This window comes from Psittacula echo (assembly GCF_963264785.1).
Source record: "Psittacula echo genome assembly, chromosome: 7".
Lineage (NCBI taxonomy): Eukaryota > Metazoa > Chordata > Aves > Psittaciformes > Psittacidae > Psittacula > Psittacula echo.
This window is the reverse complement of record NC_137740.1, coordinates 35,225,103-35,238,621: the sequence shown is the minus strand read 5'-3', so window position 1 is coordinate 35,238,621 and position 13,519 is coordinate 35,225,103. Positions and strand designations below refer to the sequence as shown.

General features: G+C 40.3%; 1 protein-coding gene across 1 annotated transcript in view; it reads left to right on the top strand.

Moving 5' to 3' along the window:
• LOC308224258 (uncharacterized protein) overlaps window positions 1-13,023 on the top strand; it is a gene marked incomplete at both ends in the record, with an annotated part of 205,342 nt that extends 192,319 nt beyond the window's left edge. Inside the window, 8 exons of the mRNA XM_080624010.1 lie at window positions 4,079-4,207; window positions 5,084-5,209; window positions 5,896-6,024; window positions 8,248-8,376; window positions 8,694-8,822; window positions 9,557-9,682; window positions 12,050-12,178; window positions 12,944-13,023. Of these exons, the coding sequence (XP_080480136.1) occupies window positions 4,079-4,207; window positions 5,084-5,209; window positions 5,896-6,024; window positions 8,248-8,376; window positions 8,694-8,822; window positions 9,557-9,682; window positions 12,050-12,178; window positions 12,944-13,023 (977 nt within the window). The remainder of the gene's footprint in view (window positions 1-4,078; window positions 4,208-5,083; window positions 5,210-5,895; window positions 6,025-8,247; window positions 8,377-8,693; window positions 8,823-9,556; window positions 9,683-12,049; window positions 12,179-12,943) is intronic.
• Between the last annotated feature and the right edge of the window lie 496 nt (window positions 13,024-13,519).

The window sequence follows — 13,519 nt, the reverse complement described above, 5'->3', positions numbered from 1 at the left end:
CCAAAGTATCCAATGAAAGAGACAGGTTATTACCTTTTTATTTACAACTTTAATTTTGTTTTTACTCCATGGCTTGTAAGTCTCATTTAAAAAAAGAAAAAAAAGCTGTGGTCTTTCAAGCTCAGTCTTCCTGTCTTTGGCAAACACTCATTTTCTTTTCTTGGGAATCCAGTGGAGCTCTGTTTGGTTTGCTTGCTTTTTGGGGTGATATTTTGGATACAAAGGCCAGCTGCAATCTATATGGTTCTAGTAAGGGTTAAACCTATGCTTTATTTCTTCAGTAGAAATAGGAAAAGGGCTTATTTTAGAGATTGGCATTTTTATTATCATCATGTCATCACAAATTATTCTTTAAAATATAAATGTAAATGTAAGGATTGATTCTATCCTCCTTTGTGCATCAGTTCTCACTGAGAGATCAAAATCAATCCTTCAGCATCTAGGCTAGAGCCATCTGGATCCATTATACATTAGATTATAATAAATGTTATAGTAGAGTGGTAGTAGAGATCAACTATTTAACAGTATCATTTTAAAAGACTTAGTCAAGATTAGCCTATTACTTTTATGTAGCAATCTTTCAGTAGTCATTACCTGTGCATATAGTATTATATCTCTGTAGATTACAGTAAGTTATCGAGCTTGCTTAGATCCTTAAGATTTTATTTCAGAATTTTAAAATTTAAAGCATAATTACACTGAAGTCCTGATATAAAAAGAAATTACTTACAAAATGAAGACTGTGGTTGATTGCATTCAGAGGAGATTTTGCCACAGAATTCTCTGTAGCTCGGATTAAACCTGCAACGTATGAGACATGAGCCTTCGTGGCATTGTGTTCTCTTCAATTCCAAAAATATGTAATATTTTGTGCAGCAAATTTTTAACAAATACAGTTTTGATAAATGTTTGCTGGAAAGGTAATGGAATGGTGGCGGTTCAGAGAGGGTGCATCTATGTGGGCTTTTTTTTTACCTATTCTCCCCTGTGTCACTCAGACTATTGCATAGACATGAAAGTTGATGGAAAACAGATTAAGAGTGAGTTATTTTTAGGTTTAGGTTAGTGGAGTGAGAGATTGTGGACCTGATTCTAAAGTGACTGTCTGATAACCAAGGATAGCTAGCATTACTTTGGCGGGAATACTGCATGTTCCCACCATCCTCACTACAGGGAGAAATAGGGCTGCTCCAGGATGAAGAAGCATTCGATATAATATTAAAAGCAGCATAGGGAGCCGCTCCCAAAGACGTGAAATGGGCTTCAGTCCAGTCAACATGTGGCTGGATGCTGCTGGAAATGTTTTCTGGCAACTATTGCTATATTTATAGTACTGTGAAAAAGGGTTCAAGAAAGTATCTATAAAAGGTGTAGTTGGCTGGGAAGTCGAATTTCCAGGAGCCAAGAGCAACAAGGCTTTCATGTTCTCAAGTTTTGTAGTGAAGAGCTGAAACAATCTCTTGGCAGGATCCAGAGGAAGCAGACAAACTAGCAATAAGGTTCCCATCAGTTGTGCATAACTCAGTGGACAGGCAGATCTACTTGAGTGAAGTTATGAGTAAAAAGCAGTAAGTGGTGGTGTAATGGATAAAAAAAACCATGCTATGTCTCTCTGACATTTACTGGGCTAGGTGAACCCTGAGCCAAAAAGACCCCACCAGCTTCACCTTCAAGCAGTAGGTAACAGGATGCTTCAGAAGTGATTTTTTTGACAATGCAATTAATAACTGGTAAGAAAAGCTCCAGTGTATGCAGTTGGTATGCAAAGATTTAGGAGCTCTTGGTTATGGCAAACCCGCCCAAATCAGAAGGAAAAAGTCAGGAAACGAGTTATAAAATCTGGCTGCCACTCCTGCCGTTCTCAGAAAAACATATGTCAGATGCACAGGAGACTGTTAAATTAGAAAATGTCTTTATGAGATAACTGGTGGTTAGGGGCTAGCCCTCTTTATGAAGACAGAACCTACTTAAATGGCAGGACACTCTGTGAATTGCCCTAGCTACCTGCATAAAAGATGTACTACAAAACAGTAACAGATGAGATGGCCTTATTAATAGTCATATGAACATCACAGCTGATGTGTTTGCCCTGCTTGTGCTGCTTCCTGTTGAACCAAAAAAAAAAAAAAAAAAATGCTGCAAGGGTAAATAAATTTGTAAGCGGGGGAGTTACTGCATCCCTTTCAGTAATGGAGCAGCTCTTGCTGGTGTTGAGCTGAGGAACAACTCTGAGGGCTTTGCCAGGGAGAAACAAAGTGCTTGGGACTGTGGGAAACAAAAATAAAAAAAGAGAAAAGCCAAATGATGACTGAAAGGAAAGGGAGGAGAAGAGGAGAAACTCACTGAGAGTCGAATTGAATCATTGAATCTGGGTGTGTCCTTAGCTTCATGCCTTGGTGTAAATGAAATAGATGTTGCAGGGCTCTCTCCTGGATGCCAGGGTTTGCACATGAAGCAGATTACTGTACTGACAGATGAAGCACTGATGACAAAGTATTCAGAGAAGAAGCCATGTTTGAGAAGGGCTGGGGCAAATATCTGCATGATATAAAAGTGTACATGTGTTTAGCTCTTATGATCTGCTATCCTGATTAGAGGAGAAGCCAATTTTTCAGTTTTATTTTAAAAGACATCCCTTTAAAGCTTCATCATAAGCTCTCCCTCTCTGTTGAATAGTTCAAAATATCCAGAGATTTCACTAGCTGCTCAGAGCATGCCTTCATATCTTCAGAAAAGAGAGACAAAAATGTATGAATTTACTTACGTACAGATTGAGAGAGATCTGTTGCTTGGAGACGTGTGCAAATATATATTCAACCAGATTTCCAAATTAACCATACTCTTTCCTTTTTTCCAAGGGAAGAGAAGGAAGGAGCAAAGAAATAACATGTGAATGTAGTAGCACTAATGTAACAGTTCAGTTATGATCATGTGGCTCTAAAAGCACCAGTTTCTCCCTATTCCAATACAGTGAAAAAATTTAATAACCCGCATCTCCAGAGTTTAGTGATGGCACACTGGAGACAACCCTGACAGACGCGGGCACGTGCTTAGCAGTTCTGCCCAGCTCTCCCTCCGTTCCGTGCTCCATCCCTCCAAAGAGTATCTTGAGGACATGAGCTAAGCATGGCAGATGCATTCATGTCTCCCTGATCTTGTATTCCGTGCTCCTTCAACATTAGTCGTCCAAAAATAAACCAGAAATACTTGCTACCACTTCAAAAACCTCTTCATGGACAGCTCATTGCCATGTAACCCTGGTTTAGCAATCCATCCATGTTTCTTCTGGTTAATGTGAAATACGTCTGCGTTGTGATTTTAGTCAGAGAATTTTCTGGCTTTGCATTTAAACCATCTCTCTCCTGTATCTATCTTCTGAGAAGGTGTATTCCAAAATTTCATGTTATTGTCATGTGTACAGTTTCATCATCCTCCATGCACAGCACTAGATATGCCAGAGCAATGCCAACTTCAGTTTGCAGGGAAAGAGTAGATTATAGGGAAAAGAAACTTTCTCCAACTTAAACATCTTTAAAAGGTGAGACCTGCCCCAGTATCCATAACTGGTCAGCTAAAATAATTGCTAAAATAGGCAGAGATGGACAAAGGCTTTTCACCACCTCAGGCAGACTAGGCTATCACTGCTCAAAGGAAAAGGGACAAGGGCCCCATCTCTCCATCTCCGCCACAGGAGGGAAAGGGTGAACAGGTTGATTTGGAACAGAAATCAAAGATGAAAACTTCTGAAGAAGTGGGCTTGCATTTCTTGCAGCTGTCACATATGAGGAATGGGAGGAGCAGACAGAGCCAGGAGTAGTCAGGCTGGGATCTGTGGCAGCAGTCGTTCCAGTTCTTCAAGGGTTTGCCATTGCAAGTCAGTGCTGCCTTGCTGCCCAATGGACTGTATTGCCTGAGGCTGCCATCTGCTTGTCAGTGCCTCCTCCGGGCCCTCTAGAAGTGAATAGAGTTAGAAAATTAAAAACTGATTTTGATTGGAAGTAACAAAAGTGCTTATGACATGAAATGCAAAGGGCCCAATAGCACATCGCCTAATTGCTGTTTTGTTCTTTTAAAATAGGGTGTCCAAAAGGTACTTATGGTTCAAACTGCCAAAACCTCTGTAAATGTATGAATGGAGGCCATTGTGACCCCACGTCGGGAACTTGTGATTGCACACCTGGTTTTATTGGAGCCGACTGTAGTAAAAGTAAGCCAATATTCATATTCTGCTTCTTTCAAGAAACTGCAGAAAGAGTAATCTGCATAAGAGCTTGTCAGTAGAAAAACAGACAGATTCCAGCTACCTCCTCCTTGAATTGTAAATCAGGATTTCAGCTTTGTAAAAAATCTCTTGCAAAATATTTTCCCTCTCTTCTGCATGTGTAGAAGCAAGGACACATCCCAGGATTACAACCTGCTTACCCAAATCTATTTCTAAAGCCAGCTCAGCATGAATTGCTCAAGTTTCTTCTTCCTAGCTAAAATTTCTAGGTTGAGAAATTAGCTCAAATATTTTGCTTCACACTGTGCTGCCATTAGTTTCAATAAATGGGAAAAAGATCAAGTTTTGTCATGGCAAAACTGGTAAAAACTCCATGGCAACTCTACTTTTACTTCTCTATTTCAGAGCTAAATTGCGTGGCTGACTTTCTGTGCTATTTCCAAAGCTACGTTCTCTGTGAAGTTCTCTTCAACTTACTCACAGAAGGGCAGTGTTTTAATGTTTAGTAGTCTATAGCTTTGTTCTTCAGCATAGGACAGCATCAATATTAAGGAAAGAAGGACTTGTCAGAAGTCTTAGGTGGAAGGATGAGCAGCTGATATTCCAGTTGTACACTCACCTTTTTGGTAGAAAACCTACTAAATGTTCCATGTGAAGCCATGCGTTATATTTATAACCTTAAGTAAAGTTTTAGAGAATGAAGCAGTTGTGTCTTTGGATGGGGTTTGATTTCATAGTTCTTGCTTTAAAGCACACTAACTGGAATAAAACCAAAGCCAGCTCTAAGATCCTGCCTATGTTAAAAATGAAAACTGGCATTGGATACCCAGGTTGTTTAACAAAAGAATGTGTTTCCTTCAGCTTGCCCTGAAAACCGATATGGGAAGGACTGCACCCTGTTCTGTGCATGTGGTAAAGGTCAGTGTGACCCACGCACTGGCAAGTGTACCTGTCCTCCTGGCCAAATGGGACCCAGCTGTCAGCAAGGTAACAAAGCAGGACCCAAGGTCATCTTGTCAGTTGGTAACATACTTAGAACAACCAGCAAATAGGACTCAGTGCCAAACATTGTTTAGAAGTGTGTTTCCCAATGTCTTTGCTTGATAACACTGCAGTTTGCTGTACTCTGCCCCTGTCCCTCTCTGCTCCACCACCCTGCCTTTCTCCTGCCCACATCTCACTGCTTTGCTCCACCACATTTGGTACCATTGCACCAGTTTCTCAAAAAAGCCAAAGCAACTCCTTTGAAAGACTGCAGTCCAAACAGAACATAAAGGAGGTGAAAAGGGTAGTTTGGTAGTTTGAACCACCTGACATGAGCAGTGTGAAGGAGCTGTGGATAGATAGGACTAAATTTAGAAGCAAATTGCTTTAGCTGAAAGAAATGAATGGCAAAGATTTGAAGAGGGGAAGTTGAGAGATGGGACAAAGGAAGGAGAGCAAAGGGGGTGAATGTGGAGTTAAGCCAAGTGAGAAGCTATGGTGAGACAAAGTGTTTGGATGAAACTGCTAATGAGCATGGAGTAGAGTGTCCCACAGCCCTCTGCAGACACAAGGCACTTCAAATACTCTGTGGGGAGCAGGTGTTTGTACTTTTTCCCTGTCACCTTCATCCTTTTTTGGGATGCTAACTTTTTTTTTTTTTTTTTCCAAACTTTGTTAATTCTCTGTAGTGTGTCCCCAGGGAAAATATGGCCCTAACTGCCTCCTGGCATGTACCTGTCAGAACGGTGGTATCTGTGACCATGTGGATGGCAACTGCACTTGTGGGCTCGGCTGGACAGGAAAATTGTGTGAGAAAGGTAATTTTCTGCTTTGATGACAGTGAATGTGTGCATTCAAGCAGGGGTTCACAGTGTCTACAGATATAGACCCACAAAAGGGGACAATTTTTGCTTAAGTAGACTCCCTCCCAGCTGCATTCATCTCTTAGCTTCTCTTACACAGAACTGTCCCTAGTTAAAGCTTTAGGTCTTTTTTTCAGAGACAGTTTTCTCCTGTGTCCTGCTCTGTAACTTTTATAAATTCCTTTGCATGGACTCTTTCTTCTCATGTCCAACTTTTCGTGTTATTTTGTTCCATGGCAACATTGTTTTGTATCTTCTTTTGTGTGCTCCTCCAAGGTCAGCAAAATCCTACATCGGCCTCCTCTCTTGCTATTCTCTTCTCTTTGACACTAGAGTGCAGTTGAACTTCCCATGTATTGACTTCCCTGCTAGTACAGTTCTGACAACATCTGTCAAAAGCAATTGAGATTGTCCTGCTATTTCTCCCTTACTACTCCATGGCAGTTTTTTCTTACACAAGACATAGCTCACTAAAACGTAATAAGCTCAGTTTTCTCTCCAAAAACCCTCCTGCCAGTCCTGAGTACAGTCTTTCCACATCTTTCCTTCTGTCCATCTCCCAGAAATCATTCTGCATTTCTGTGTTCCCATTTCTCTCTCTACATGAGAGATATCTTTATAGTTTTGAATTTAAATGTTCAGGAAACCATGAGTTTACTGATATGAAATAAAAATAGTTCTGAGTTCACATTCAAGACACCAATGTCACCATTACATTGTAACTGCCATGGTGCAATACACATTCCAGGCTCCGACTTACAGCCTTTCTGTTCCCGACATCTGCACAATATGTCCATCTCAAAATCTCCGTACTTACCATTACCAGGAATTGGTCGTTTTAAGGGAGTATGCCTATCTGAAGTGTCATATAGAAATTACACTTTTTTAGCGCCATTCTTTAATGTAATTGTTTCACTTTGAACCTCAGAAGAAGACTTAGAGACGGATTTCACAGATACGTGTGTGCAGAGAGAAAAGGAATGATATTAATTAAATGGAGCCACTCACAGTGTGGCTCCTATGTGGCACTATGGACAGGCACTAAAAAATGCAGTTTACCAATAGCTGGCTAACTTTGCATTGTGTAGGCCACCTGTGTTCACCTCTGTTTGTCCATTCCTTGAAATCTCTGTAATGACCCATAAGTTGCATTTGGGTTGCAAGGCCTCAGTAGATCATGCAGGTGTCACCATGTGGAGCAGCAGGTCGTGCGTGTATCTTACAGATGTGCTTAGGTTAAACATCCCTGAAGACATTGTATAAGGGACTGTGTGTTATATCACTAGAAAGAGCTTCAAGGTTTATCTTTCGAGAGAAAAAACCAAATTATTGGAAAACTGAGTCTTGATTTCCTCAGCAGTGTGGTTTTGACTGTGTTTTGACTAAAAGTCAAAGACTGCTAATCAGGGATCCTTTTTCTAGTGATTAGATATGATGTTCTTTAAAGATCTTGTCTGACATTTGCAGAGTTACGAACCTTGATTGTTTGAACTGCCACACTTATTTAGTTGGTCTGCTCAGATTCACATTATCCCAGCAGTGGGAAGTGCACCTATGCAGAAATAATGTCTAGGTTAATTATATTGGCACAGTCACTTTTGTGTGACTTGACTTTCAGTAATTTGAGACATGTTTAGTTCTATAAAAGCAGATATCTCATTATACATTGAAAGTCTCTTGCTATTTGGGAAGGAGAGATCCCCGATTTTATTAGGAATTGGAATAGTCTGAACTCCAGTGACAACACAGATGAGGGAAAGTTTTGTGTTCTCTTTCACACTTTCTAAGCACCTAAAATAAATTATTGCTGTTGATTAAAAAAAAAAAAAAAAAAAAAAAAATACCATTTATGCCATTTCCTGTGTGGCTTTACAATGTGGTGTCCATTCAACATGAACTATGCTAATAGACAAATTTAAAAAGATGGACTGTAAAAAGTACAAGGAAATTGCTGTCTGAATGTCTATATAATATAAAAAAATTCTTATCCAAATACGTATACTTACTATACATCATACAATGCATCATAGTTGTGCAGAAATGCGTCTTCATAATAAACGTTCTCCTTGGGTCTGCAAGTTATTGTGCAAACTATCACATAAGAGCTTTTCTGGGTGAAGTCAGTGATTATTTTTGTTTGTTTGTCTGTCTATTTTTCTGTCCATGTTCTGCCAGCAGAATGTCTGCCAGGGAAGTATGGGTCTGGCTGTGTCTTGGACTGCTCATGCCAGCACAATGGCACCTGCGACAGGTTCACAGGCTGCTGCCGATGCCCTGAGGGTTACTATGGCCACTCATGTGAGCACAGTAAGTGGAGGCACCCTGGGTGCCCTGTTTTCCAAGTGATGGGACGTGTTGCTTCAGAGTAGTCACATAAACACCTTGCTAGTTCAGTTGAAATTTTCGGGGTGTCCCAGATCACCCAGCTGCTCCAGGTCTGAGTAACTTGCATATCTCTGATGCTGGGGCAGTACAAGTTTGAAAGCACCTGGCATTGTTAGAGTTAATGGTAAATGTAATTTCTGTTGGCTCCCAGGGGATGTAGCTGAGAATACAGAGAATTTTTAAGGGATGTATGTTTTTCTTCATAAACCGTCCTCACTTGATACTTTAATTTTTTTCAGGGTGCCCCCTTGGATTTTATGGGCTAAGCTGTCTTCACGCATGTGCCTGTAAAAATGGAGCAAGCTGTGATGCAGTGACAGGACAATGCATTTGTCCTTTGGGTTATCAAGGTGTACACTGTGAAAAAGGTACTTGTACTCTTCTGATGTAAAATTAAAAAAAACCAAAACAAAACAAAAAAAACAGATAAAAACCAAAACAAAAACCAAAAACAAACCAACAAATGAAAAAAAAACAAAACAAAAATAAAACTCATAAAGCTCCATGCCATTACTGAAGTACTTGTTTGTTGAGAGCAACTTCTTCCATGTTTTAAGGTTTATGAATATCCTGAAATGTTAAATTTGGGATAGTTTACCTGTTATATAGGTGGGTGTCCTCATTTCCTTATAAATTAACTAATCTGGTTCCGATTAATATGGTGAAAGTCCTGGTCTCCATGATGTCTTGCAGCAATGAGTTCCACATGTTTATTAAAAATAAGTCCTTTTTACTGATTCTAAATTTGCTTCTAAAACTCCAAATAAGATTATTAAATAGGTGCATGTCAGACCTGTTGAGTGTTATGGAATGCTCTTTAAGAGAGTTCTAATTAAAAATGAAAATAAGTGCCAGTTACATTTCTGGGACAGATTTACAGATACCTTTGATACGTTAGATTAGACAAACCCAACGTAAGGAGAGTTTATAAGTACAAATATGCCTATTCCACTGTGTTGGATTCTTCATTAAACTTGGCATTTACACTAGCTTCAGTGGAGAGTTTATGGGCTTAACTCTGAGACATCCCGGAAAATCTTCTCTGGCTTAATGTATGTCTTTCCATTCAGATATGTGTCTAAAAAAGCACTCTTGCTCTTAGGCTGTGACAGGGGCTGGTTTGGAGAGAGGTGCCAGCATCAGTGCAACTGTGGAGATGTACCTTGTGATCCAGAGACTGGGAAGTGCCTCTGCCCACCTGGGAAGACTGGAGAAAAATGTGACATTGGTAAGGGTAATATTTTCTGACTCTGTATAGTTAAACCAGTCTGACCTGTTGTCTAAGTGTACCTGTAAAAGGACATTTGCTGGTATTCAGGAGCACATTGTTCATAGCAAATTACTCTTACGGGTTATCAACAGCTTTATCAACAGGCTGTACCTCTTGATTTAGTCAATATTGAAATGGATACACTGATAGGAAAACTGTTCATGGGTCAGCTGTAAAATGTCATTTGCCTTGAGTTTTGGAGGGCACATGCTGATGAAGAATATACCAAGAAGCTCACATCTCTGCAGATGTAGTGGGGAAGGAGGGATCTGACTGCCGTGTGTTCTGTCACATGGACATTTGTGACCCTTTTCAGACCAATGCAAAAGTATATCCAGCTCCAGGTTTACTTCCCTGGGAAGGGGGCAGAATCCCTGTGGATAAGGCTAGCAGAGCTTTAGCAGCTATGCCTGCCTCTAGGATTCATCAGTAGTCCAGGAACATTTAATCCAAATAAAATTTCTTCATTTGCAGCACATGCACTTGGGCTGTGTGTTTGGGAATAATGGTTGCCTACGAGAGCAGAATTATTTTGTAGGTGAGAAAATTTTCCAGCAGGGAAGATTAGTCCCACCACTGCGTCCTGATGAGATGGTGGCAGAACCGAGAGGCAGCAATGGCAGGCAAGATTCTTGAGCCAAACTCACAGTTATGATGGAATACGTTTAAGGTAATAATTAGAGTAAAAGGAATTGCAGTGGTTTAAACAAGTGTAGGAAGAGATTTGTGATGTTAATGCTGTGGCAAACAAGGTAAAAGGAGTGAACATCCATTGGAAGTTCACACCAGGAGCCATAATCCTCCTGAGCCTCCAAGTCACAGTGGGGAAATATTATTTCTCCTTTTGTTCTAGGATAGGGCAGGAAGCAGCTTTAAACAGCCTGTTATTAATGCAAAGTAATTGCTGGGAGCTTAAGTGCCAGTGCAACCTGCAAAACTAAAATGGGAAAGGATTTGCTTCCCTTTCCGCACTGTCCTGTGGTCAGAAACCGAACCCACCCATACTGCAGGGGCTGCTCCAGTGGGGTACATCGGCCAGCCCTGCGGCCAGCCTGCTGCTGGATATCCAGGGGCCTTTCCAGCAACATTTTAGGCAGAAGTGGAACACAAGGGGGAAGCTCAGCACCAAAAATGCAAACCAAGGTTTTGTATCTTGCAAACTCTAGTAGTCATTTTTATTTTTCTTAAATCATCTGGGGTAGCCCCCGTCCATGAAAAGCTGTTATGGGCTAGGTTTTATTTGCATTTTTATTTTCAATTAGGCTCAGTTCATCTGTGATATAACTGTGAGCAGCTGTGACTGTGCAGCAGCCATAAAGATAAAAGGCCTGATTTTAATTTGAACTCTGGTAAAGCACCCATTAAACAGGCAAAATGTTAATTAAAAAAAAAAAAAAAAAGAGAGAGAATATAACAGACTTTTATGGGCGCTCTTTTTCTGTAGTAAATTAACATTGCAGACTTTCAAACAGATGTCTTAAATACACATTGTTATTAACATGAAAATGTGGTATTACATAAATTAAAATCAGGTCCAGAGGTGTTTGAGGCGACCTTTCCTCATAACATTTCCTAATTGAAAAGGCCAAGCTCTGAGCACACAGGGAGAGTTCTCCCATGTGTTGGGGCTGCAGCTGATGCAGGGCTCAGCCGCACTTTCATTTACCTAATGGTGCTTGTGTGAGAAAGCAAGCACTTTGATTATCTACAGTATTTTCTAGTGAGGTGAGGGAGAAAGGGCTGTTGTTTACAGTGTATTTAGCACCCTGCCTTGTGACCTGCTGCCAGCTTTTCCTTCATGCCTGTACTCTCACTGCATTGAAAAATTGCAGTGAGGATTTACCAGCCTAGGTATGAAATGTGCTTGTATTTGGAAGTGAGACATTTTGTAAATTTAATTTGCCAGGAGTCAAGTAATGGGTGTAAGACATAAAAGTATGTGTAAAATGGATTAATTTTTAATTCCCCATTCTTTGTGTGAAGGCTCTTTGCTGGCACACACTGTGACAGCCAAGCCATGCAGTGGAGAGGTGCAGGAGATAGCATGGATCCAGGATGCTGATGGCAACTTTCTGGAGTAGATCTCAAGATTTTTTCTGTTTGGCTGTCAACCCCTATTTTTACACCAGTAATGATTTCCATTCTAAGAACTCTTCTAGGACAGCTGGGCTACAGTTTGGGCAGACGAAACTTGAAGATTGCAAAGCTTTCCAAAATGTCATGGTTTAATGTTAGCAGATGTGTCTAAATAGCTTCCTGATCTCAGAGAACAGAGAGACTACTAGGGGAACATTCACCCTCTTTAAAATATTTCTGTTCTTCTAGAATGCAGGTCAGACCAGTACGGCCCCAACTGCTCCCTACGATGCCAGTGTGCCAGCAAATCCCAGTGCAATCCGTACAATGGGAACTGTGTATGTCCAGCAACATGGATGGGACCAACCTGCAAAGAAGGTAATGCAAGCTGGAGATGTGCAGCCTTTCTTAGTAGGAAAAATCACACATTGACCATGGTGGTGGGCAGTGGACCATTTGGCGCAAACATGGTGCAGGATTCCTGAGGCTACCTCCAGCACAGCTGTGCCAGAGTGTGGTACACTCTTCTATCACTGTTCTGTGCCTGCCAGTATGAAATCTTGCCCTGAAATAGTTGATATCCACAGCCTCTGTAAAACGAATAAGGGGGCTTGCTTGCGGTACATGCCACCATATTACTTACTTTTTGTAAAGCTGTCAGGTTTTGAAGAGCATAGTGAGACATGATAAGACAGATAAGTAGACAAAACATTAGAAAATAGATTTGGATTGATTTCTGAGAGTGCTCAAAAACTCATCACCCTATCACAAAAGGGTTTTGGTTTGAGTTCCTTTTTTCTTTTTTGTTTGTTTGTTTTGGTTGGGGTTTTTTAGATAATTTCTATTCTTAGAAAGATATAGTACTGAGTGAAAGTTTCCTCCCACTTGTACTCTAATCACATCTGGCTTGATGATGATACCATATAGTTCTGCATTTAGTTTAGGAAGTACCTCTCCATTTGAGAGATGTTTTGCTGTTTTGCCTGCTCTTTGCCTCTGTGAGGAGGCCACTGTAACTCCGTCCTCTACATTCTTTTGAAGAGTACCATTTATTGAATTATGTAAGTGTAAATTGTATAATCTTTATAATATTTCAGTATTACATTATACAGACTGAAACTGTGTTTCTACTTAATTCTCTAGGTGGCCCTCCAAAGCTTCCTTTTTATGAAGAACAAACTCAAGAAAGAGGGAATATTTTTCCAAGAGCTCTACAACAGTAACATTTGGACTAATAAATGAACTGTTTTATATGCACAGACGGTATTTGAATTTGGATATGAAAACAGTTATTCAATTCAGCTTGAATTGTACTGAAGTATTCACACTTCTTATGGAAGACTACAGAGGCCATTTAGTAGCTGGTTCCTTTTAAAAAGTTGAATTTCTTTCATGTATTTATTCCTAGCCTCTTACCTCTCCATTAATCTGCTCTGGACATTCTTTTTGATGTAATTCATTGTTTGAAAGCTTGGGCATGTTTTTAGTAAGACCAGCTCCGAAGAGCGTCAGGATAAGCAGTTTGTAACATATTGACGTGCAGTGAGCCACACCACGTATAAGCGGCTTTCTAAACCCACTTGACAACCAGCGTGAAGTTTAACAAGCATTTCACAGATCATGAAACCGTATGGATTCACTGCAAAATGACATTGCACAGAAACTAGTGGGATTCACTAAATTAATTCCTTTTTGAAGAACATTGTATGTTCTAGAAAA